We start from the raw sequence: 24,554 nt of genomic DNA on the forward strand, positions 1-24,554 counted from the left end.
TACAATCATATTGATCACTATAGATGTTGATACGAGTGAAAGTAATGTATGATTATCACTAGGAACGTATATTTACGATGCATTAGAATGGAATTTAGCTTGAGCGATTTATTGAAGTGCTCAAAATCATACCACAGATATGAGAATGAAAGTAACATGATTGCAATATTTACATCGCATGATCTATACATATAAATAAAATTAGAGTGTCTGTTTGTAACATTAAAATACACCAAATTAACATTTTTTACAATTTTTGTCAGTCTGTCTGTCTGTCTCTGCTAATCTCTGGAACGGCTGGACCGATTTTGATGAGACTTTCACTAATAGGTAGCTGATGATATAAGGACTTAGGCTATTTTTTTTAGACTAGCTTCGCCCCGCGGCTTCACCCGCAGTTATTGTCGTACCGCGCGCAACATGGCGGGACTCGGCTATCAATAATAAAATTTAATGTATCCGAAGCGAAGCGAGCGCGGGTAGTAATCAAATAAACATAGCTTCAAATGTGACATGAATGAAAGTGCGAAATGTGTGTCGAGAAACCTTTCAGTACAATTACTTTCATGGTGAAGTTTCTAAAGGAATTTTACGTTAAAATATTATTGAATACAGATTTGATTGCGGCTCTGTGAAACCATTATCTATTGCCTATTAATAGAGTGGATGTTTATCTTCAATCAGTTAATGGAGAAAAATGAAATTTACATAACACATACAACAAAGGTAAGAGAGAAAAGTATTCTTGTACGAACTTATGTTTGAACAAGTGTGAATAAGCATATGAATGTTGACTAAGCCTATAGAATGTTTTTGGTTATTGTAATATTTTAGTGTGCGTATTATGGACTTGTTCTTAAGGAGCGCTTAGTGTATATTTCATGAATCTAATAATTTATCGGTAAAATATTGTTTAAGTTTTTTTTTATGTTTGAGCATTTACTGGTGGTGGCCCGGAGACCTTTCCAGTTTTACCAGGGCAGGTGAAATGGTTTAAGTATTATTTCTGCTTTCCTGTTTTTTCTTATCCTATCTTTTTCTATACAACAGTACTTACCCATCCTTTCTTTTTGTGCTTCTTGTCATGTGGCGCTGAAGACCCACTGCTTAGACTGTTGATACTTGAGACACTGTCGGTTGACAGATGCCTTGTGATGGCGCCATTACCGGTTTGTGCGCTGCGTTGCGGTGATGACTGTTGCGTTTGTGTCGGAGGATCCTTGGAATTCAAGATTGAGATTCGAAATGAAATAACCAAGATACTAAAGCTTATTTTAAGTAGATTCCATGACGGCTACTGAATTGCGAACGTGACATAATTTAGCCCCCTCCGGGTGTAGCTGGAATAGTCCCTTAAAATAATAATGAAATAAGTAGTAGTCGCAGTTTCATTTTTCCAAATGGAAAGGCAAAGATATCACACCATACAGCCTAAATAATGAAATAAATGAAAGAAAAACGACATACTTTTTTACTGACAGGTAAACGAAGTCAGAGAGAACATAGTATTATTCGATTACCGAAATCCACAGATAATGCAGGTTAATGCCGCCATCTTTCTTTTTTTTTTATTGCCCTTGTAGGCAGACGAGCATACGGCCCACCTGATGGTGAGTGGTTACCGTCGCCCATGGACTTCAGCAATGCCAGGGGCAGAGCCAAGCCGCTGCCTACCGCTTAATACTCTCCACAAGCCTCGTTTCAAGAAGGACATGTCAGAGCGCTCGGGAAACACCGTGGAGGGGAGCTCATTCCATAGCCGGATGGTACGTGGCAAAAAAGACCTCTGGAAACGCACTGTGGATTACCACAGTGGCTCCAGGTAGTGGATAAACTCTAATCCGGTGGCGGGCGGTGCGATGGTAAAAACGAGATGCCGGTATCATCTCGAACAATTCCTCAGAGCACTCCCCATGGAACATACGGTACAAAATACAGAGGGAACCGAAGTCCCTCCGCAGACCCAGAGGCTCCAAATCTATCTTGAGACATGGGGGTCTTAGTTATGTATAATAGTAAAATTTCGCGACGGAAAAGGCCTGGGTACCTACCGAAGGCAGGATGCGATAAAGTAAAAAAAAACTTGTTGATTTTTATTAAAAGATGCTGTTCCTTCATCGTGGAAATGATTAATAAGTACTTTGCACAATTATAAAACCTTTGAAAGATCACACGAATTCAATTCAGAGGGAATAAAATAGTATTAAAATTCATTACGATACAAAAAAAAAAACATTTCAACTCAAAAGACTTTCCAAATACATTGATTAATTTTAGTAAAACACGGCAGTTTAAATTTTTTTTTTCTACGCGTAATCGTTTGAGAACATTTAGTCATTATCTTATCAATACAAATGCTTACGATATCAAAAATATTTACAATACGCATTCCTTATATATCGATAGGTGTGTTTTCAATAAATGAAAGAACAGATGTGTTCACGTGAAACTTAAACAAAATCTTTGCATGAATTTTCAATTGAAATTCATGCATTGAAATTCTGCGGCACAAAACTATATAAGTGCGAGTGTCCAACGAGTATCCACAAACATATCAATTATTTGTGTAAACATAAAATACATGTTTTTCATCAGCAAATATATGTAAATTTACTACGAGTATTTACTATTGTTCAAACACTTGTATGTCGCCGGTATTGGCCAATATTTATTCAGTAAGAGATTTTTTTTATTAACACTTGAATTTGTAATAAAACTTACATCATATTAGGCTGTTTCTGCCGTGAAGTAGCTATGCGTTCCGGTTTGAAGGGTAGAGGGAGTCGTAATACAATCAAGACTTTGAGTCTTGAGTCGCGGAATTCAAGTTTTCGTCTCTATATACTATAGACGGTTACCACTTACCAAAAGATAAACTCATTTACGACTATTAAAAGAAAACAATCCCGATAAAATTTAACATTGAAAGTCTAATAAAATCTTCGTTAAATGCACTGCTCTTATAGATTTAATAATCTAATCCCAAAATCAAGGTAAATCCATACGCACTAACAATTATAGTAATTTTTGTGGCATTTTCCGTCAATGAAGTGAACTTTCATGGTTTACAAAGAGAAAGTTTTGTTGATGTCACGTCAGTCCGGGTGTGTCGTAATTTTCTATGTAATACAAATCAGAATGTAATTTGAATCCCGTGCTTCGTAAGGGAATATACCGTAACAAATAGCATCAAGGTTAGATAGAACACATTCTTAGACGAGTCATATAAATTTATTTATCAGATCTAATAAAATTATTTTTAAATAAATAGCTTACTTCAACGATAGATTCAATAGAAATTGATTGTTCCATTTACAAATATGAAAATAAATTGCTTCGAATGTGTTTGATATATCAAATACGTATTAAATGACTTGTCAATTCTCTTTGAGAATCGAATGTAGAACTAGGACAGATCTATTGACAGTTGGTAATGTTATTGGAACTGTTTGTCTTCCTTATTTCATATCGTAGGTACACACATATCGGCAACGTGTCGACAATCTTAATTTGTTGGAGAATATAATTTGAGATAATATATTTCTGAAGATTTATTTTACTTTGGTTTCAATAGCTACTAAGATTTATTAAGTAAAATCTTACGACACATTTGAATTAATAGAAAGAGATACAATTATAAGAATACTCAATTTTTTAATTAAAATATGAACTGAATATAGAAAACAGTTATTTTGCAATTCGAAAATTGCGATTCATAAAAGCATCCAGAAACACAATGGCTACATTTGAAAAGGACATAATGAATTGAATATTGTTCGTTTATAAACTTGAACCAGTTGTGAGTTGTTCCAGTTTAGCTTCGCGGTTCAAGAGAAATTAAATATAAATACTAAACAAATATATGTTTGATAGCTTGTTATCGACTTCAGTTGCTTGGATTTATTAACTTTACTAATCATAAATTAAACGATAATAATATCGATTACATTATCACTGAGTGCAAGAATGTTACGTTATTTTCTTGTGATCCATAAAGTAGTAATTCATTAACAATTTCATTCCACTAACTGCTATACTACAAGCACATCTCTTTTGTAATGATTTCAGATTGCCACAATACTGTATTAACGAGTATTGATTATCTATTATATTCATCGCGATTGGTACTGACAATAATTTATTAACAAGTACTTTATACGTATTTTAACTTTTTTAATGAGTCTTCAATACATAAATAACAATCAATCTCGTTTTCTTTTGGGTACAAGACCCAAATCTGTCAGATGTCATCTGTCAGATGAAATAAAGGTAACCTTAAAATGATTTGAGGTTTTGATGAAGAGTTTTATCAAGATTATTATTATTGTAATAATAATAATTATTATTATTATTAATATGAAGATTGTTTCGTTAATCAGTTCCGGGAGTTACCTTCGAAACCTTGACTATGAAACGACCATATAGAAGCGGACTGAGAGTATCTCCAGAAATAGAATCGCTTCGATCGGGTTCAACTGGCACTATGGCCAATTGAAACTAACAAACGCGACGTTACTATTTAACCCCAATTTAAAATATACATAATATATGAGCAGTAGAAGGAAACGTATCTGAAGATTTCATACGCACTTCATTGTGTCCTTGACACGGTCGATTTTTTCATAATTATGTGTTTTAGAATCGATTTAGCGTTTTATTTGAGAATCGGTTAGTTCGGCTGTTCTGATAAAGTGTTTAACAAGAATGCGTCCTAAAATTAAAGTTAGTTGATTTAAATTTTAATGAAACTGATTCTTATTGTTGGGTAGGCAAGAGTGTAAACAAACTTAGGACCCTGATGGTGACGGTTACCGGCACTCAAATTGGTGTTCCTATTTGTTCCGATGAGGGTATGAGCTCCTCCGTAATTACAAGCTATTTGCCACTCGAACTCGAGTTTCTAAATATCGATTAGTGCAAATGTGTTAAAACGTAAAAGATAATCTCGGCGCTCGTATTCGACGGGTCAACTCTATGTGTCACCATGATATTTTTATCGTCTAGATAACTTTAACAGGTGAAAGAGTTTATTATCAGTTTGTGTAATTTACTTCATTAACACGTTCACTGCCTTGTAGGTTACGGGTGCCCTACGCGGCGCACTGAAGTAATTATGACGATTTCTTTTACTAAGGCATCTGGATTGCCTACCTTTGCCTTCTTTTGTACGTTGTAGTCTTTTATGTCTCTTAGATTAGAAATAGATTCATTCTCAGTATCTTCGGATTCGTCTTTCCCAGAGTCTACCAGATATTCGGGAGTACTAAGCGGTAGGCAGCGGCTTGGCTCTGCCCCCGGCATTGCTGAAGTCCATGGGCAACGGTAACCACTCACCATCAGGTGGGCCGTATGCTCGTCTGTCTACAAGGACAATAAAAAAAAAGATCGTAGAGAGAAATCGACATAATTACTTCAGTGTGCCGCGTAGGGCACCGGTGACCTACACGGCAGCCAACGTGTTAATAGCATTCTCTGACTTGTTTCTAATAATTACCTGTCCTGTTACGTTAACACCATCGGCTCTGATTCCCATGGACTGCATGTGCGCGGTCGTCAGGCCAGCTTGTATTGACTGTTTTCGAAGTAACTCGATTGTCTGCCGTAGCTCCGTCAATTCAGAGTCCTGTGTATTAGAATACTTTATAATAAAAGAAACGGTTTGTCTCCAGAAGTGAAGTTGGAGTACACTTAACAAAAAAAAAAGGAAACAATTGGCAATTTAATTTAAGTTTGATTAAATTGACACATTAACTGAGCGAATAATTCGAAATTTACAAATGTAATTAAAAATAACTATAGCCCCTAATGTAAATGTTACAAATCATAAAACGATAAAATATTGGTTTGCATTTATTAAAGCCTCATCCGGTTTTGCCAATTGATTGAAGTTTCGTTTTGTTTTTATTCACGGAAGTGTTCTTTGACCGTTCAATTGCTTTTAATACTTCGTATTCCAAATGTGTTAATATTTGTTACATGTAATGAGGCTAAGTAATATAATATATACCAAAAAAGTTGTATTCAAAATATGTTCCACATAATACTAGCTGACTATCATAATATTAAGAAGACTAATAAGGAATTCAAAACAATACAAATTCCTATTCAATTCTTAAGCCGTCATTTATTACTGTGGCTCAACGCAGCTGTTCAAATTAAATAGAACACGATCGAAGTGTGTCCCGTTTAACAAATTGTTATGAATAACATCGTAATATCACAAAAAAAAATTACTCGAAATCGAATAAAATTTTAACATCGCTATTAATAAAACTCGTAAACATAATTTTATGATCACTTTTATGGCTAACTAGATTTTTTACAAACTTTGTTTTTCAAACAGTTTTTCATACATTCACAAAAAAACACGGTGATCTGTTACTACAGGTGTGTCTTAAAGAAAAACCATTGTCACAATAAGTTGAATTATATTAAATTTGAATTATACTATTATATTAATACTTGAATTATACTGTGGCGTTTAAGAACGCACCTTTTTATGATGCGTAAGCCGGAACGCACGAGAGGTGAGAAAAACAAGATAGTCTGTGACACGGGACCTTTTTTTACCGCCGAAAATTTAAAACGAAAAATAAAATATAATGTGTATAATAACTAATATAATATAATAACTTAGAATTGTTTTTGCCGCTACAACAATGAAATTCCTAGTGTTTCAACTGTGGTGCTAATTACATAAAACACGACTTTACGGCGAAATAAAGATGGGACTCTGTATCGATTCCCTCAATACTATTATATTATAATACTTAAATTATACTATTTGACAGTGGTACCTTTCTCTCGGCAGTCGCTGTGAGCTGCTGCAAGCGCTGGGTCATGTTGGATAAGCTCTGTTCGAAGGCCGACACCACGTGTGCCTATAGCAAAATACAAAAAATCAAAGTTGAATAATATACATATATATATATATTTTATTGCTTAGATGGGTGGATGAGCTCACAGCTCACCTGGTGTTAAGTGGTTACTGGAGCCCATGGACATCTACAACATAAATGCGCCACCCACCTTGAGATAAATAAGTTCTAAGATCTCAGTACAGTTACAACGGCGGCCCCACTCTTCAAACCGAAACGTATTACTGCTTCACGGCAGAAATAAGCAAGGTGGTGGTGGTACCTACCCGCACGGGACTCACAAGAGGTACTACCAGCAGTATATATTTGCATTTACAATTTATTAGTATCTAAGCTTCTAAAAAGCCAGAGGGATTCAGACGGATTTGCAAATTCCCAAACTATTAGTAGATAGATGCCTTTAGCACTTATACATCATGAGGTCACTATTGAGACCAAACATTATTGAGGATTATACTTAACGGAATAAATTAATAAATCATTCCTAATGATCGTAGCATGATTGAGTGAATGTAATTTATCAACGGATTGAAAAGTATGGTGTTATCGAGGGCAGCCTAGGATTTAGTGTAACTAAAAAACATTTCAAAATTAATTTCAAAGGTTGAGCATTCCTTTTTTTGTAAGTAATCTTCTTTGTGTTCAACCTACTTCTTTGTTAGTAATTGGATGCTGCTCAATGCAATCAGTTGGTGGGCATAACTTAAGCTATAATGATAATTTGTAAGTGATGAACAACCAAAAAATACTTTATCTTCGATCGATTGTGTTTATGGAAGCAAAAGTTTTCGAGTGTATTTATTAATGATGAAGATTAAGTAATAGGGACCATGATGTATATATTAAAGTATATAACTTTAAGAAATCGACAAAATTTTTCATTTAAAAAAATTTACTTTATCGAAATCGAAAATTGAGGTATTCTTTTAGATCCGTTTGCATTGGTATAAAAAAATGTAACTGTCAGATATAGTATTTTTTTCCTGGATGAAAGATATTTTATGTTCTTTTCTTTTTCTTTTATTTTTATGACAATATATACGACAAAAAATCAAATACAAATACATAAAATCACGAAAGCGTAACTTCGATAATACATACATACGATTCTCAATAATACATAAAGAAAAATCATATTTATTCCTTAAACAATCAAATATAGTTCTCACGGAAAGTATGAGGAAATAATTTAATATGACAATCATAAAATGAACTTAAAGGAAACTCCATACGACTGGTCATTTAAAAGCTGTTATTTTCACATTATTTAGTAACTTGAGATGACCACATATCGACACATATTACTCATTACAAAACATTCTCGAACACAAATGAACAAATCAGATTGTTAAATAACAACAGATACTATGTATAATATAACAATTTATTAGCACTAAATAGCACAATTTTATCTCCGAGTTAAAGTATAGAGCTTACTCGATCAAACTTCTAAATTTAAGCAGATTCTTTTTCGAATTTCTCACTTCAATGACATTAATTGTTAACTGCCTCTGAAGAAAAACCGGTTGAAAGTGTCGATGTGACGACAAAGTGATGAATTATTGATATAATATTGTTGTTAGGAATGTATCAACGTAATAAGTAAGTGACTCATCGGAATAAATTGCTTGTACAGCATGATATTGAACGTGGGTGTAGCTGGACAGGGGACCCTTTGTTTGTAGCGAAACAGGAACGCACTTAGGAAAATTAAAATTTTAGGGGAGACACCCCATATTAAAACACTTTCCTATTATGAGGCGATGCATCGGTGGAATCAATTATGTAATTAATGGTGTCCGTATTTAAAGTTAATTAAAACGGAGTATTTGAAGCCGAGTAATAAAATTCACCTGCCGGCCAGTGTTCTGCCGATTATGGTGTCAGAAGTTTTTAGATAAGTTTTCTTAGGAAACGTGTTTTACATGGGCAACAATAAATACAAATATTGAGGTTCTGTAATTTATTTAGTTTTTTTTTTTTGCTTAGTTGGGTGGACGAGCTTACAGCCCACCTGGTTTTAAGCGGTTACTGGAGCCCATCGACATCTACAACGTAAATGCGCCACCCACCTTGAGATATAAGTTCTAAGGTCTCAGTATAGTTAAAACGGCTGCCCCAGCCCTCAAACCGAAACGCATTACTGTTTCAGGGCAGAAATAGGCGGGGTGGTGGTACCTATCCGTGCGGACTTACAAGAGGTCCTAACAATAGTAAAAAAAAATGTGATAAAGTTAGTGATAACGTTTATATATAGTTCAATCTTCAATTTCATTTGAGGATCTTTTAAATATTTATGTAGTTCGAGTAACTATTTTATTAAGAATTATGTAATCTCTATTTTGCGTCAATACACTCTAAGCTATTGAGTACACACCTTAAGCTATAATACGGATTAGAGCGAATTCACTATCATCTGCCTGTATGTAGCCTTATTTCTTTACCCATTCGCTCTCTATTTACGATATACTTAAAGACGGATCGAAGATCATGTTGCGAGTCCGTCGATTGCTTCCGTCTATCCTATTTCCATTTGCTGAATAGACTAGTTGCTATTCTTTTCTAGTTTTTTTCTTTTTTTTCCTACCTATGCTAACGAGAGGCTATTTCAGCTTCTCCTTGAGGTGTAGGTAAGCTCACGGGGCTCAAACCGGGTGTGTTGCTAAACCTGGTCCTAGCAAATTCTAGTTAGAACTTCGATCTTCAGCCTCGAGTTAGAAGAATAAAAATCTATTAGGGGCATGTATACATATTGAAATCAGTCTAGCATTTAACTGAATTTATATTATGTAAATTATCTATACTTCTATACTAATATTATAAAGAGAAAATATTTGTTTGTTTGTATTGAATAGGCTCCGAAACTACTGAACCAATTTGAAAAATTCTTCCACTGTTTGGAAGCTACACTATTCCAGAGTGACATAGGCTATAATAATCTTTTTTGAAAAAAATGAGGGATCCTTACTAAAACTCCAATAATTAAACCCAAGTTGTAAAAAAATTACCTAAAATATTCTTTGCATCGCGTGCCAGCGAAAACTATTCATGATAGAATAAATGAATGTACTACGATTTTGTAGAACACATTATTATTCACAAAAAGTGTCGCAACAGCTTGTCTCACTATTAAAATTACGCCGCAATAAGTGTTCTTTTATTTAAAAAAATAAAACAACGTCAAATATCGTTGAAATTTTTGTTAAAGACCCGAGCGGAGCCGGAGCGGTCCGCTAGTGTAAACTAAAAACAATATTAAATTACGGAACATGACCTTTCGCGAGCACGTTGCAATTTCTTTCAAAGTAGACAACGTACGGACTGTGGACCCCTAATAGCTTACGAATTGCATGAACAGGTGAAATATAATTGTTAATCAACAGCTGCGGAAACAGCCGCGCTTTAGCTTCGTTAATGACGACGATCAAAATAGTTATAACAGTTATTACTAAGCATCGCATGCCGACATTGGCACGCCTGCGTCTCGATCATTCGACAGACGCCTGCCGTTCAAGCTTTTTACTATGAAACGAAACATCTGTATCTAAATAATCATTTTAATTACGTTTTGAAGAACGGCTAATAAACAAGTGGTTTGCATCTGCGTTTGTTTTAACTTCAGCCGGTTCGGAAGTTAGGTGCTCCGTGCGCGAGCATTCGACCAGTGTAGGTACATACTAGATAAAATATTTTTAACGGTAAAAAATATGCCTTGATTACTTTTTAAGTGGAAAATTATTGTGAGAGTCGTTATGTAACATTTACGTACCGTTCCCTTTACGGGGCATTCTAATGTGTTGTTTGTTTAAAGTCAATATATACCTACAAGATGCTTAATTGTTTCGAAATTGTACCCTAGTCATGTATTGCACAGAACACAAAACTGTATTACAGGGCTGCGTAGTTAGATTAGCAACACTTTGTGAGCACTTATCAATTAACTTGAACCGATTGACGCTGCAATATCGCAACGAGCATTTCCGGCTTACGCATCTCATTGTAGACTTCAGTACAATGTTAAAGTTTAACATTTATTTAAGGCACATTCATATGAAGCCGTTTTCTATCGTTAATTTTTTGCTAATTTAATGTTCAGTAATTTATTGACTCGACATGAGAACCCTCTCATCGTAGTCGCTGGAAATTACATACCCGACCCAGTAGACCGAATGGTAAACCGTCGACGTCGCCCAAAGCACGTCATTACGGATCCTCCTGATCCATTAACGGTGCTTTGAGGCACCACAAGCACCGGTCCTCGTCGAACCCGTCGCTTGCGACGAAGGGCTCGACGAGCGAACTAACCCATAGACACAGCCCACTGAGTTTCTCGCCGGATCTTCTCAGTGGGTCGCGTTTCCGATCCGGTGGTAGATTCTGCGAAGCACTGCTCTTGCTAGGGTCAGTGTTAGCAACTCTCCGGTTGAGCCCCGCGAGCTCACCTACAAACGTTAGGGCGAAGCTGAAATAGCCTCTCAAGGCTAACAGCATAGGTAGGGGAAAAAAAAAAATTATTGATAACGGTACAGAAGTGGAACTAAAAGAAGAATAATTTATTGATTCATCTTGTTAGTTGAATTTATCAAGACTGTATCTTAAGCGGATTATATTATAGAAGTTTGGATCACAGGCGTTATAAACGTAATTACGGTTTCGAAAAATTTACAATAAATGTCATGTCTCAATATTGTTTCTTCATACTTTGATGTCGCCTCCTAGAGGTAACCCGAATATATTAAATGAGATATACCTTATGTTTGTTCAAGTGTTTTCTTTAAGCGGTGCCCGTCATAGAAAATTTACGCTGTCGCGTATGCAGTATTCCATTTAATTTTTTTACGTTGATTCATATGCCTCGTATAAAAGCGTCCACCACCACAGTTAATATAATAACAGGAGCATATTATTATAGATAAATACTTAATAGACATGTAGGTCAAGTCCTACGAGAACCGGATGTACCTTAAGAAAGTGCGTCGTACAATATTCTCTTTCAAACAAATACGGTTATAAAAGCTTACAATCAAGCTTTAATAATTTATACAATTAGGTTTAATATGATCTAGCCAATGTATGTAACGCTTTCAATTCATATAAACGAATTGACGTTCCACAAAATGAGATTTTCATTATTTTCTTTATACTTAGGCATTACGTATCTATCCTAATATTATAATTATAAAGAGGAAAGATTTGATTGTTTGTTTGTATTGAATAGGCTCCGAAACTACTGAACTGATTTGAAAAATTCTTTCACTGTTTGGAAGCTACACTATTCCCGAATGACATAAGTATGATGAATGGCTATATTCTTTTTTAAAAATTTGAGATCCTTACTAAAACTCCAATAATTACATTTTATTACAATAAAATTAATAATATTAAAAAAATATAATTGGAATGAAAATAAAAGTTCATTAAAATAATAATATTCTAACTAACTTTATAATTTTCTTTTTATAGTAACTTGACGCAAATAGAAGGGTTGATGTGTGTGTATTATAATTTTGAATTTTGAAATTTTCGTTAAAGACCCGAGCGAAGCTGGAGCGGGTCGCTAGTATTTGATATTTAGGTAATACGATTGCAACAGCTATTGCTCAAGTTCAAAGTTACTTATTGCGACTGAGCCGATTGTTTGCTCACGGAGGCCCATAGCGCCCACGCAGACACAAGGTGCGACGCGTCATTATACCTAGGATTGCGTACACCAAATGAGATCTACAAACAAGGCCACTATCAGTGGAATTGCAAAACGCGAGAGTGCCCTCTCGTGTATTGCCAGTTCGACTAACCTCGTGAACCGACAATGAAACGAGTCGAGATAGTGACTCGTAGGTCCGGTCACAACGGTGCAAGCAAGCACCTGTGACTAGCGAGAGAACACTCCGCTCTGAGATTTGTATAGAACGTTCGTGCTTGTGTCGGGTAGTAGTATTGAAAAAAAAACAAAAAACTGTAACAAGACTGCGAGTTAATTAAAACTACTCTTACTTACGGTTTAATATCGTGTTTTTTTATTGTTATTATATTATTGCCGACGTTTCGAATACTGCTGTCGTCCGTGATCAAGAATTTTTTAAAGTATATAGAAAATAATAATTATTATTTTTATTTTTTATTGCTTAGATGGGTGGACGAGTTCACAGCCCACCTGGTGTTAAGTGGTTACTGGAGCCCATAGACATCTACAACGTAGACGCGCCACCCACCTTGAGATAGAAGTTCTAAAGTCTCAGTATAGTTACAACGGCTGCCCCACCCTTCAAACCGAAACGCATTACTGCTTCACGGCAGAAATAGGCAGGGCGGTGGTACCTATCCGCGCGGACTCACAAGTGGTCCTACCACCAGTAAGTGTTACATAATATAATGACAATAAATAAAACAAAATTAAACCGTAAATGCAGTTTTGATTATGTCCACGATTCGTGAAAATCGAAAAGCACTAAAGCCTTGTTCGGACTTGGCGAGCATTTTAGTCGAGTACCGAGTAATTTAGTGGCTAAACTACTCGCTACTCGCCCGAAAAAATAAAACAAAATGGACTGATTTGACTAAATTATTTACTAATCTACTCGACTAAATTTTTGGTTCTCAGACACATTTAGCTACTAAATTACTCGGTCCTCGACTAAAGTACTCGCCTAGTCCGAACAAGGCTTAAGTGACCATTAGGATGTTAACGAATATAAGATTCTGATAATATTGTATTTAGAGATGTTTCCGTTTCAAAAGCATATTGCATTTCTATTTGGGCATTGTATAATATAATAATATATTGGGGGACCAATTACAACAAGGTTTCTTGTTTTTTTTTTGTTTTTTTCATAGGTGGGTGGACGAGCTCACAGCCCACCCGGTGTTAAGTGGTTACCGGAGCCCATAGACATCTACAACGTATATGCCGCCACCCACCTTGAGATATAAGTTCTAAGGTCTCAGTATAGTTACAACGGCTGCCCCACCCTTCAAACCGAACGCATTACTGCACACGGCAGAAATAGGCAGGGTAGTGGTACCTACCTGTGCGGACTCACAAGAGGTCCTACCACCAGTAAAAGTATTATAAAATTTATTATAAAGAAGATTAAAAAGTGGTTTTGAGACGGGGAGATATACTTTTGTTTCTAATGTTATGTTACTGGAGGTCATAGATTGTCATAGATATTGTAATTGCCGTCATCTATCTTGAGATATGACATTTAATTCATGATCAACTTACTGGTGGTAGGACCTCTTGTGAGTCCGCGCGGATGGGTACCACCACCCTGCCTATTTCTGCCATGAAGCAGTAATGCGTTTCGGTTTGAAGGGTAGGGCAGCCGTTGTAACTATACTTGAGACCTTAGAACTTATATCTCAAGGTGGGTGGCGCATTTACGTTGTAGATGTCTATGGGCTCCAGTAACCACTTAACACCAGGTGGGCTGTGAGCTCGTCCACCCATCAAAGCAATAAAAAAAAAAAAAAGTTACTAATACTATTTCGAGGGGACATAGACATAACAATTAAAATTAACGAACAGTAGGGCAGTTACATATCATATTTTAAACTGGGTAAAGTTCTATTATACTACTGTGGGAAAATCGGTATCTGATTATTGATTAAACCGACACCTGACCGTTGATACGAAGGTACACTTTTTTGGTGGTCAGGTAATATTTTTTTCTTACACTATTATGTTCCGATTTCAGAGCTCTCAATCTGAATTGTATAGACATGGCATGTTAAGTTGTGCACCTGTTAGCATTCAGGGATGAAAGGGATGAAAAAAACAGAGATATTACCGATGTATGATTTTCTTGATTTATTTTTAATTAATCTAAGTATCAAAGGTGACAATCTCTGATATGTAGTAACAAACTGGCATTTTATATTGTGTGGGTGCTGTGTAGACTCGAAAAAAGGCGCGATTGTGTTTACACCGTTTTTCGTGTATACATTACGTATATTTTTTTCGAATAGGGGATGTTCGTAAATGTGCTGCACCTACCATTAGACATCAGGTGAACACGCCACGCCACTCATTATTATTCTCCCCTTCTTACTTCGATTCGTACGTACATTAATTACAACCTACTATCTTATTACATTACAAAACACAAGTGAATTATATCAAATTTACTTGCATTAATTTGTTATGAAAATTCACTTACCTCTTCTAATATAGGACAGCTCTTGTACCGTGATTTTTTGATGGCTAATTCCCACCAAGGAATCGGAGGTTTCGAACGAAGTATGGTTTGGCATCCTATTTTTGGATCTTGTGTCTCATATAACGTGCCTAAAGTTCTAGATGAAGGTCGAGAATTTTGTTCGACCTCTTCATTGGCCGGTACGCCTGTGATGCATTCGCAGCATTTGTGTGGTCTTTTAACATAGGTCTGTGGTCTTAGATCAGCACTGAACGAATGTCTGTAGTTCAATCTTTTTGTAAATCCATTGTTTTCGCTAATTGACCTCCTAAAGCCGTTTCTGTTATTAAGTAAAGTCATGGGCGGTACATTTTTTTGACTTTCACCACTTGAACTGAGCTCTGCATTAATGCAAACATTACCATTCATAGGTGTATTCGGCTCGGAGTTGTATCCTATCTTATTACGCAATAAACTTCCATATAAAGGATTTTCTTTAAAATTCAAAGGTTTCAGATCTATAAATTTAGGTCTTCTAGTGTTCAATGTAGCGTACTTTTGGGGCGATCTATGGAATTTTGATTTACTGGGCAAATCTTTCAGCACATCCTCCGTATCCGTCGAAGGGATTGTTGAATTATCGCTGTAACTAGATATAGGTCTATCGTTATCGGTAACATAGGAAGACGATTCAGAGCAATTATCTCTATCACTATGACTCCTCCGATAGTCAATAGACGAGCTTGTGCCATCAGTACGCACAGAATGTTGTTCTCCCCCGTCGTAGCTTTGTAGATCACAGGATAAGTTCTCTCCATTACTTTGACCGTTTCCATTTTTTTCTCTTGACCATAATTCTTGATCCACTGGCAGCTCTAAGCTTCGTAACCGTCGACGAGGTATAAATACAGCAGTATCACAATTATTTCTTTCATTTTTGATATTCAGATGTTTCACTGGGGAATTTCTTTTTGAATTCGGTGGGGTGATTTTTGCGTATATTGGTTCGGAAAAACTGAGAGATGTAGGTTTATGTCCTAAATTAATGCCGGCCGATTCATTGGATATATACTGAACCCCACAACTGCTGTCCAAGAAGTTTTTTGTGGATGCTCTTTGTAAAGTAAAATATTCTGAATGTCTTTGAGGTAGGTTTGTTGGTGTATTTGGTTCAACTAAATTTCTTATCTTGATTCGACTTCTTGGCGCACGTATTGTGGCGAAGCCATCGTGAATAGGTGAGCCATGGTATGTTGCAGAGGTAGTCGCAGCCATCTTATTTTCCAGGTTTATGGTCGATTCTCAAGGATACCATTGTATCTTTGATTAAAAACAACAACACTTTGGCAATTAATTCAAGAAAATCATGATTTATTGTTCTCTAAAAATATCTCTAAATGAATTTACTTGTGTCATTTGCGAAATTGATATGTTTTATTATCATCTATCTGCATTGAATATTTTATATTAAGTAAATTGGAAAGCGCTTTATATTGAAAGTGACTTACAGCCTATTATGTTATATTTGGAGTTTTAATTTAATTCTTATGCACATGGTCCCATTCAAGCCACACTTCACTTAGTTTATCTGGAGCTATTACGAGAGATTTATATTGGTCCATAATACTGATGCAACGAATACATGTATGTATCTGACCTAAACATTAAAAATCCATTTGATTCTATGGATCACATTACTGACGTAAGAAGTATTCTATTTTAGTCACTGCTTAAATCTTTCAACGGTAGAACTATTACTTTTTATAATAACAAACTTGGTAATTTTTTTTTTTAAGGTAACGTACTTAATATTAAATTGTGATCATTCCTAATGCTGATATGAGTAATAACTGTCCAACACGTCCAGGATTGCTTCTAATCATATATGCTCAGGTAATATGTGATCACGTACAGTGCAATACAATTATTTTATACATTCTCGTGATCAAATTACTTCGCTTCCCACGATACTAATTTGATCTAGTGACTACTAGCGTACTATTACTACCTGCCCGTACTAGCGAAAGAAAATCACGTCTGATAATATAAGCAAACACTTGGACGGATCATTATTTTAGTTTATGAATGTTTCTAGAGAATACTGACGTGAAAATCTCCATTAAGTAATGTAAGCAATAACAAGTAATTGTAAAAGAGAATCAGTCATTTGTTTTGCCGTCCGCGGCTGTTGTTACGAACATGACTCATTTCTCATATTCCTATAAACTTTACGTTCGTTGAGACTAAAACCGTTACATTCGAAAGCTTATCTTAATATATGAGCTTAGCTTAAGCTTTTCAGTAATAAAGATAATCAGTAAATTGCTAAGTCATAATACGGTTGCGTGTTATCATGCAAAATTTACATGACATACTTAACATTTAAAAGGAAGGTTCTAAGAATTTGATTGATTTAATAAAAAATGGCATTATAAAATATTATAACATTAGATATTAAAAATGGATAGCTAATTATGTATAGAAAACGAGTACATACCATTTACGATATAAAATATGGACAGTAAATGTACTGTTTAAATTGGTAAAAGAAACATATGGTAGTCTAACTAACTATTCAAATCGAGGGGTGAAAGGTTGTTTGGTTTAAGCCACATTTTTGCAGCTTTAAAGGAGAGCCATTGAAAGTATAAAATTTTGGAAAAAATCTATATCACCTTCACACTACACCTACCAAGCTTCATCTCTGCACTCCCCTAAGGTAGACTGTTAGAGAATGCCTATGGCATTAAGTCCGCCTTCATACTTTATAGTATAAGAAGTTATAAATAAATAAATATATCATGACAAAAAAACTTCAGCTATTTGATCCATTCAAGTGAACTTAATTGAAGTTCAATTAAAAACATCGAATTGTTCGTGAATCGACGGAGAAAAATTCGCTGATTCCGGATATGTTTATAACTCAATATCACCCTGGTGGGTCTTAAGCCAAATAGCCTTCACCTCTTCATATGCTAGACGATCTTTGTACTGTGTGCTTAGTACGAGTTTTTTAGCTTCTCGGGAGGTTAAAAGATTTTTTAAGGAGATTATTCACCTAGTGAATATGCCACTCCATTGTGCAACAAAAGAGAGAAACAAAATAATTATATAAAAAAATAAAGGAAACTGTTATCGTCTCTACAGGCCCACCAATACTATTTTATAAAGTGACTTAGCCATTTCGAGGTTAAAAGTTAAAAGCGAGTGGTTAAAAAACCCGCAACTAAGCACTCTGTAGTAGTAATTGTTGACAAGGACAAAACTTCAAGAGATTTCTTCTAAAAGTATTCTTGTTTTTGTATTCAAATCATTGTTACCGATCAGTGCACTTCAGTGTCCTATGTCCTACGCGTACTATGTATTTTTATTACAACAAAACGTTGTAAGCATAATGATGTTTTAATAATCGTGTATTCCAGTCGCCTGGTACTGAACAATTGCTTATTTAGATTTACCTAGAAATTACGCATTAATCATGCCAACTCGTTGTTGTGTTTACATAGCTTTATAGATTTATATGCTTTGATTGGATAGAAAAAAATATATTGTTGAGATGAAAATTTAACTTTTTCATTATTATAAACACACATCTAGAAGATTGCACAAAGTGGGAATGAGTTGCTCGCTCCGGGCATTTCAATATTGTAATAATTGTTATGTTATTATACTCATGTAAAAATGAATATTTAAAAAAATCTAATATTAAAAAAATAATCTAATATTCTTCGGTAGTATAGTGGTCAGTATCCCCGCCTGTTATGTTAAATTATTTTGATTTGACTTTTTGCTAATAAAATAAACTTAAAACCAATTAAAAAAAATCTAATATTTAAAAAAAAAACATGCCCGCTGAGTTTCTTGCCAATTCTTCTCAGGACGGAGGCTAGTCTTGTGAATTGGCGGTAGTTCTTTTGACGTTCAACAAGTATGTACTTTCATTTATGTTGAATAAATTTTTTTTGATTTGATTTGACATCCTTTAATTTTATAACTTTTTTTTTTTATTATTTTAACTTGATTTTCTGTTACGATAATTATTGGCTAGTAGGTTTTCTTTTCTAAGAGGAGAAATACGAGTTAGGTTTCGTCTATACAAACTTTGTATATGCCTCTCTTAATAAAGACGTTAGAGCAAAGTTTTTAGGTCGCAACGAATATCTACCCGATGTCATTATTATAATGAATAGCAACGTGCAAAATATACGAAAATTATAGCAATTAAAGATCCAACGAATACATTTTATAAGGAAACCAGTGAAAACCGGTCACGTTTCGCTCTGACTATCGCTGATTGTATGAAAAACAAGGATTTCTTGACATCACTAATGTGGCATTGTACCTTGATGACGCTATGACAGAAAACTTTCCTGGAGTGCCAACAGTAACCGTATCAAATTTCATCACAATCGGATGAATGGCTTAAGAGACAAACACACAAACATTATTTATCATTTATACATAGAAAGGAAGAATAAATAATTTTTAATAAGAACCATTATTTCAGATTTGGGGGACGTTTATAGGACAACACGTAATTTAGATTTCTGCTTTTTTTTTAATATTTATCTTTTTCAATCTGTACAACTACAGCTGGCTCTTTCGTGCTCTATTCGGATAGTTTTGATTGAGGGTAGTAACAATGTAGTATAAAAAAAATTAATCACCGATTTTTTTTTTTTTTTTTTTTCAAATAATCCGCATTCTTCCATAAAGTTCTAGTCAATAACATTAGGAATGCATGCGTGTTGTTTTGCCGATAAATCAAAATTTCACTGCTTCAAAACAATAGTGAGGTCGTTCGTGGGTTAAGCTATAAATTATGTGACCGTAGGGGAGATCACGGGCGCCAATACGTACCGGTATTACAGGCAGCTCTATGAGGGGAATACGGAAAGGGCTCGGGCGGCCCTTCTTCGCACTGTCTTGAACAGCGCTATTCAAACTGTACAAAGGCCGTGATACTTGGTTGATAAAAATGGGCGTAAAAACTAAAAGAAGCTAAATATTTTAAGCATAGATAACAATCTATTGATTCACGATTAATCGCATCGCATCTTGTATCCGTCAACGATTGATAATGAACTACATTCGATTATCAGAAAATCAATATCAAGGTCATTTTCATTCATTATCACAACATCATTGACCGTAAATTTCTTAAATTTTACTACGCACTTTGAGCACCACGATCACCAGAAGAGAGATAGACGTAGTGTTTATATATATCGATCTCGTTCACTCGAACGCAAGATGCACGTTCGTGTTTCAACGACCTGTTTGGTGTGTGGTAGCCTTTATTAACTACGTCCGTGGCAACAGTACACATAATAAACAATATTTTCGTTTCACGGCTATTTCGTAACATTTCAACAACCTCGGGCCAGTGTTGTTGACATTGCAAGAGCAGGCAGCGGCACGATAATCGCGTTCAACACTTTGAACGCACACAAGAGTTCACAAGACAGTATAGTGAGTAGTGAGAATGGTGTCTTTGTTCCTAAGCGTAACGGGTGATCTAGCGGATGTCTCGAATCACGGCTAAGCGCTGATAATGAGATGGAATGATGAGATAAAACGTTCACAGCTATAGATTAATTTCGACATGCTTTCCTTCAAAAGCCACGCGTACAGAGATATCTTTAAAGTCCAGAGAACATGTAAAAAAAGTAGACTTCGTTTAAGTTTTCCTGCGCTTGCGCTAATTGAAAAGATGAGAAGGTATAAAATTAATTTCCATGTAGAATCGTGAAACTATAAAAAAATAATTTAAATGTTTGATCTTTGTTTTTACGAGCAATCTAATGTAGACTTATTTAAAATTATTTCAATAATTAATTAAAACTAGAAATTTATAGATTTTAGATACAAATACATTAATACAAAATGCGTTCCGAATGTAACAACCAAAAATATTATTAGGTATATGCTTTTTCTGATTTATTCAGCCGAATAAATGTGACCAACCTAATGTTAAATTGTTACAGGAGTTTGTAAACAGCGCCACGTGAATGCGACGGTTCAGCTCAAAACTTCAATCCAGGTCGACTTTGGAATTGAAATATATGCTGTGAAAATTGCGCGCAAAATACGCTATATCTCCAATAAAAAAATATTAAGATAATTTACTTATCAGCTGTATAGCCTCATGTTATGTAACTCTCCGCTTTATATAAATTTTAAGTATCTGATAAACTGAACGAATCTACTGCTGTATGTTCAAACGAATATAAATTAAATTTAACGCAATACAAAAACTATCGCCAGAATAATAAGAATGTATTTTTTAGCTATGGTAAGTGCTATTGTGACGTGTGGCAAAGAGAGCAAGTCTAACGGTTTACGAGCTTGATTGTGTATTCGCCCGAATGTCTGTCTATACATCAATCGATTTTTTTGTGCGACCACTAATGTATGTAGATGTATGACGTAATTAATATTAACGTGCCTCTAAACCTTGTAATAAAAATCATTGATGGAATAAAATCATTCGATAATCGATAAAAGTACGTCTGAGACTTTGCTAATAAGTAAAAATCGCATGATTTTGTGACTTGAAAATAATAATATCATTGTCTTTGTACGTAAAAGCGGGGTAAAAGATTATTTCTTCATACAGCACTTATAAAATCACACAAGCCAGGCTTAAAATTTACAGAGTTCTCCACTTCAGATAGATTTTCATTGCCTCTCCTTCTTCATGCTGCAAAATTGATGGCAGGGATTAGGCATCCCCGTTCTGTCATTCATAAAAGAATGCGTGCCAATGCAGCAGATTGAAAAACGCTGTACCTTTTTTTTTTCTACCCATGCTAATATCCTTGACAGGCTATTTCAGCGTAACCTTAACTAGTAGGTGAGCTCACGGGGCTCAAACCTGACGACGTTACTAACACGAACCCTAGCAAGAACCGTGCTTCGCAGAATCTACCACCCGATCGGAAGCGCGACCCACTGAGAAGATCCGGCGAGAAACTCAGTGGGCTAGGCTGGACCAGCGGCTCAGTCCATCCGAAAGACTCGTGATTCACTTGTCGACAGACTCTTTGGGGATTCCATAAGTTGTTAACTTCGCCTTATGTCAGATCCCGTCGAAGGTTTTAGCGGCATTAATCCCATGCTCCCTAACCTTGCAGTTTACCGATGAGCGAGGCAGAGAAGGTCGCCAGCTGATCGACCAAGACGGTCACTGATCAGCTGGTAATCCTCAAAAGACCTCTCGTTGCGTACGGAATAATGGGTAGCTCGATGGACTTAGAGAGCGAGGAAGTTATCGCGATAGGCCCGTACATTACGTAAAATAACCATGAGAAATCGTCCAATTAAATAAGAATGATAAAACTCGATCTATAGATAACCTCTTTTATCGAAACACGTTTTAGCATTCATAAAAATAAACTACCGATATTTTTTTTGATAATACCTATCTCAAAGCCGTCTAAAAGTCTGAATGAACGGTTCGTTGATTATACGTAGTCAACTCAGTCAACTAGTAGAAAGCTATGACAAGATAATATCGATAAGTTACGCAATTATTTGGATATTTAAACCAAACTACATGAATTGGATCATCCGTTGAATATTCGATCGGAATTTAAATTTGAAAAATATTTATTTCCAACGTATTTATTTAAATTTGGAATCGTGTATTCGGAATGAGTAAAATACGGGACAGCATTTAATACGTTAGTCGTAAATATTCGCGTAAATGATGCGCAAAAAGGATAAATAGCGATGATCTCAGCAGGGTGAAGTAGTTGTTACGTCTCTTGAATACTACTACAAGTTTAGAACGACCTTTATAGATGTTTTTTTTCTTCCAAAGGACAAATCCGGCTCGTTATCAAGTTTCTTTTTATTTCAAACTACAAATAAAGGTTTTTCAGAAAAGGTTTCTAAAATTGCACTGGTGGTAACAACTGGTGGTAGGACCTCTTGTGAGTCCGCATGGGTAGGTACCACTTCCCCGCCTCTTTCTGTCGTGAAGCAGTAACGCGTTTCGGTTTGAAGGGTGGGATAGCCGTTGTAATTATACTGAGATCTTAGAACTTATATCTCAAGCTGGGTGGCGCATTTACACTGTAGATGTCTATGGGCTCCAGTAACCACTTAACACATGCAAATAAAAAAAATTATGCAATTGTACTAAATTTTAGTATTAAATTTCGTATAACGGTGGAAGCTAAACGGTCGAAATACCACATATGTTGCGCACATGGCCCAGAAGTGAGGGAATGCTCGATGGGAAGTCACCCGATACTCGTATCCACACAAGAGGTGAGCTAAAACAGCGTCATATGTGAATTTCATGTTACAGAACTCGGTCAAGGAACTTTTTGATGAATAAATATTGGTTAAGAAGTTATCTAACAAACAATACGTACATAGTAGTATCTACCTAATCTCAAAAACTAGGTTGTGCTAATTAGGCCGACGTTTACTTTATACCAATACGTGATAACTCGAACAAACAATAATTCAGTTTAAGAAAAAACGATGGTTAGTCGGTTATTTTTTATTATATATCGCATTTAAGTCGCTTAAATTAGAAGCAGTGCTCTCATTTCGCAATGTTTAGGTGACGAACGTATCTGCAACTGTCTGAGCGATGTATTCAAATAGCACCACTGATATTATGTACATATTATAAATCTCCCAGATTTCGTGGTTGAACGAACATAAAATTTATAGTTAGTATTGTTGTAATACAGAGCACTTCCTATAGTCGTTAAGAAGCGAATTTGTAGGGAAGCATTGTATTTGCTTAGTAGTTTGTGCGGTCGACATGCTTTGTGGCGCGGTATTGAATTTTAAGGGCACTGACATGCGACAACCAGCCTCTATTGCGAGCTATTGTTATGCTAATGATGTCTACAATAACTAATCAACCATAAAGAAAATCGCGTACACATGTATGCCGAACCTCAAAAAGTACTGTTACCAATTGAATTCGTTATCACGTCGCAAAGGTAGAAGCGATAAGGTCCCGCCATACAGTCATAGCCATAGAGATGAGAATGACTCATAGCGGTTATTTATTTGCTTATCTGAACTTTCGAGCGACTGAAGACCACCATGTATTATTGATATTTGGTTACCACTTAAATAGAATCTTTTATGTTGTATCATTCAATAATACGAGTACTACTTCTGTTTAATGCAAGCTCAAGTATGTACTACCGCTACTGGCGCTTCCTGTTTGGATTATATCGAGATCCTCTCTCGTCAAGCCTCCATAACCGGTAGCTCTTGAAATCTATATACAAAATAGCGGAAACACTACGGGAAGTTGCACTTTCGAATTGCCCCTTTAATTTTTTTGGTAGTTTGTCATCAGCGTTGCTAAATAATTATCATTACTGGTGGTAAGACCTCTTGGGAGTCCGCACGGGTAGGTACCACCACCCTGCCTATTTCTGCCGTGAAGCAGTAATGCGTTTCGGTTTGAAGGGCGGGGCAGCCGTTGTAACTAATGTAACTATACTTGAGACCTACGAACTTATATCTCAAACTGGGTGGCGCATTTACGTTGTAGATG

General features: G+C 35.6%; 1 protein-coding gene across 5 annotated transcripts in view; it reads right to left on the minus strand.

The window, feature by feature from the left end:
• The window catches only part of LOC101747129 (protein sickie), a 209,959-nt gene that overhangs the window by 10,941 nt on the left and 174,464 nt on the right, over positions 1-24,554 (minus strand). For all 5 annotated transcript variants that reach the window (XM_062672477.1, XM_021349549.3, XM_038015827.2 and 2 more), the window contains 3 exons: positions 6,798-6,881; positions 5,495-5,623; positions 1,058-1,219 (listed from right to left, as the gene is read on the minus strand). In XM_062672477.1, the coding sequence (XP_062528461.1) occupies positions 1,058-1,219; positions 5,495-5,623; positions 6,798-6,881 (375 nt within the window). The remainder of the gene's footprint in view (positions 1-1,057; positions 1,220-5,494; positions 5,624-6,797; positions 6,882-24,554) is intronic.

The sequence above is a fragment of the Bombyx mori genome, chromosome 15, assembly GCF_030269925.1.
Source record: "Bombyx mori chromosome 15, ASM3026992v2".
Classification (NCBI taxonomy): Eukaryota; Metazoa; Arthropoda; class Insecta; order Lepidoptera; family Bombycidae; genus Bombyx; species Bombyx mori.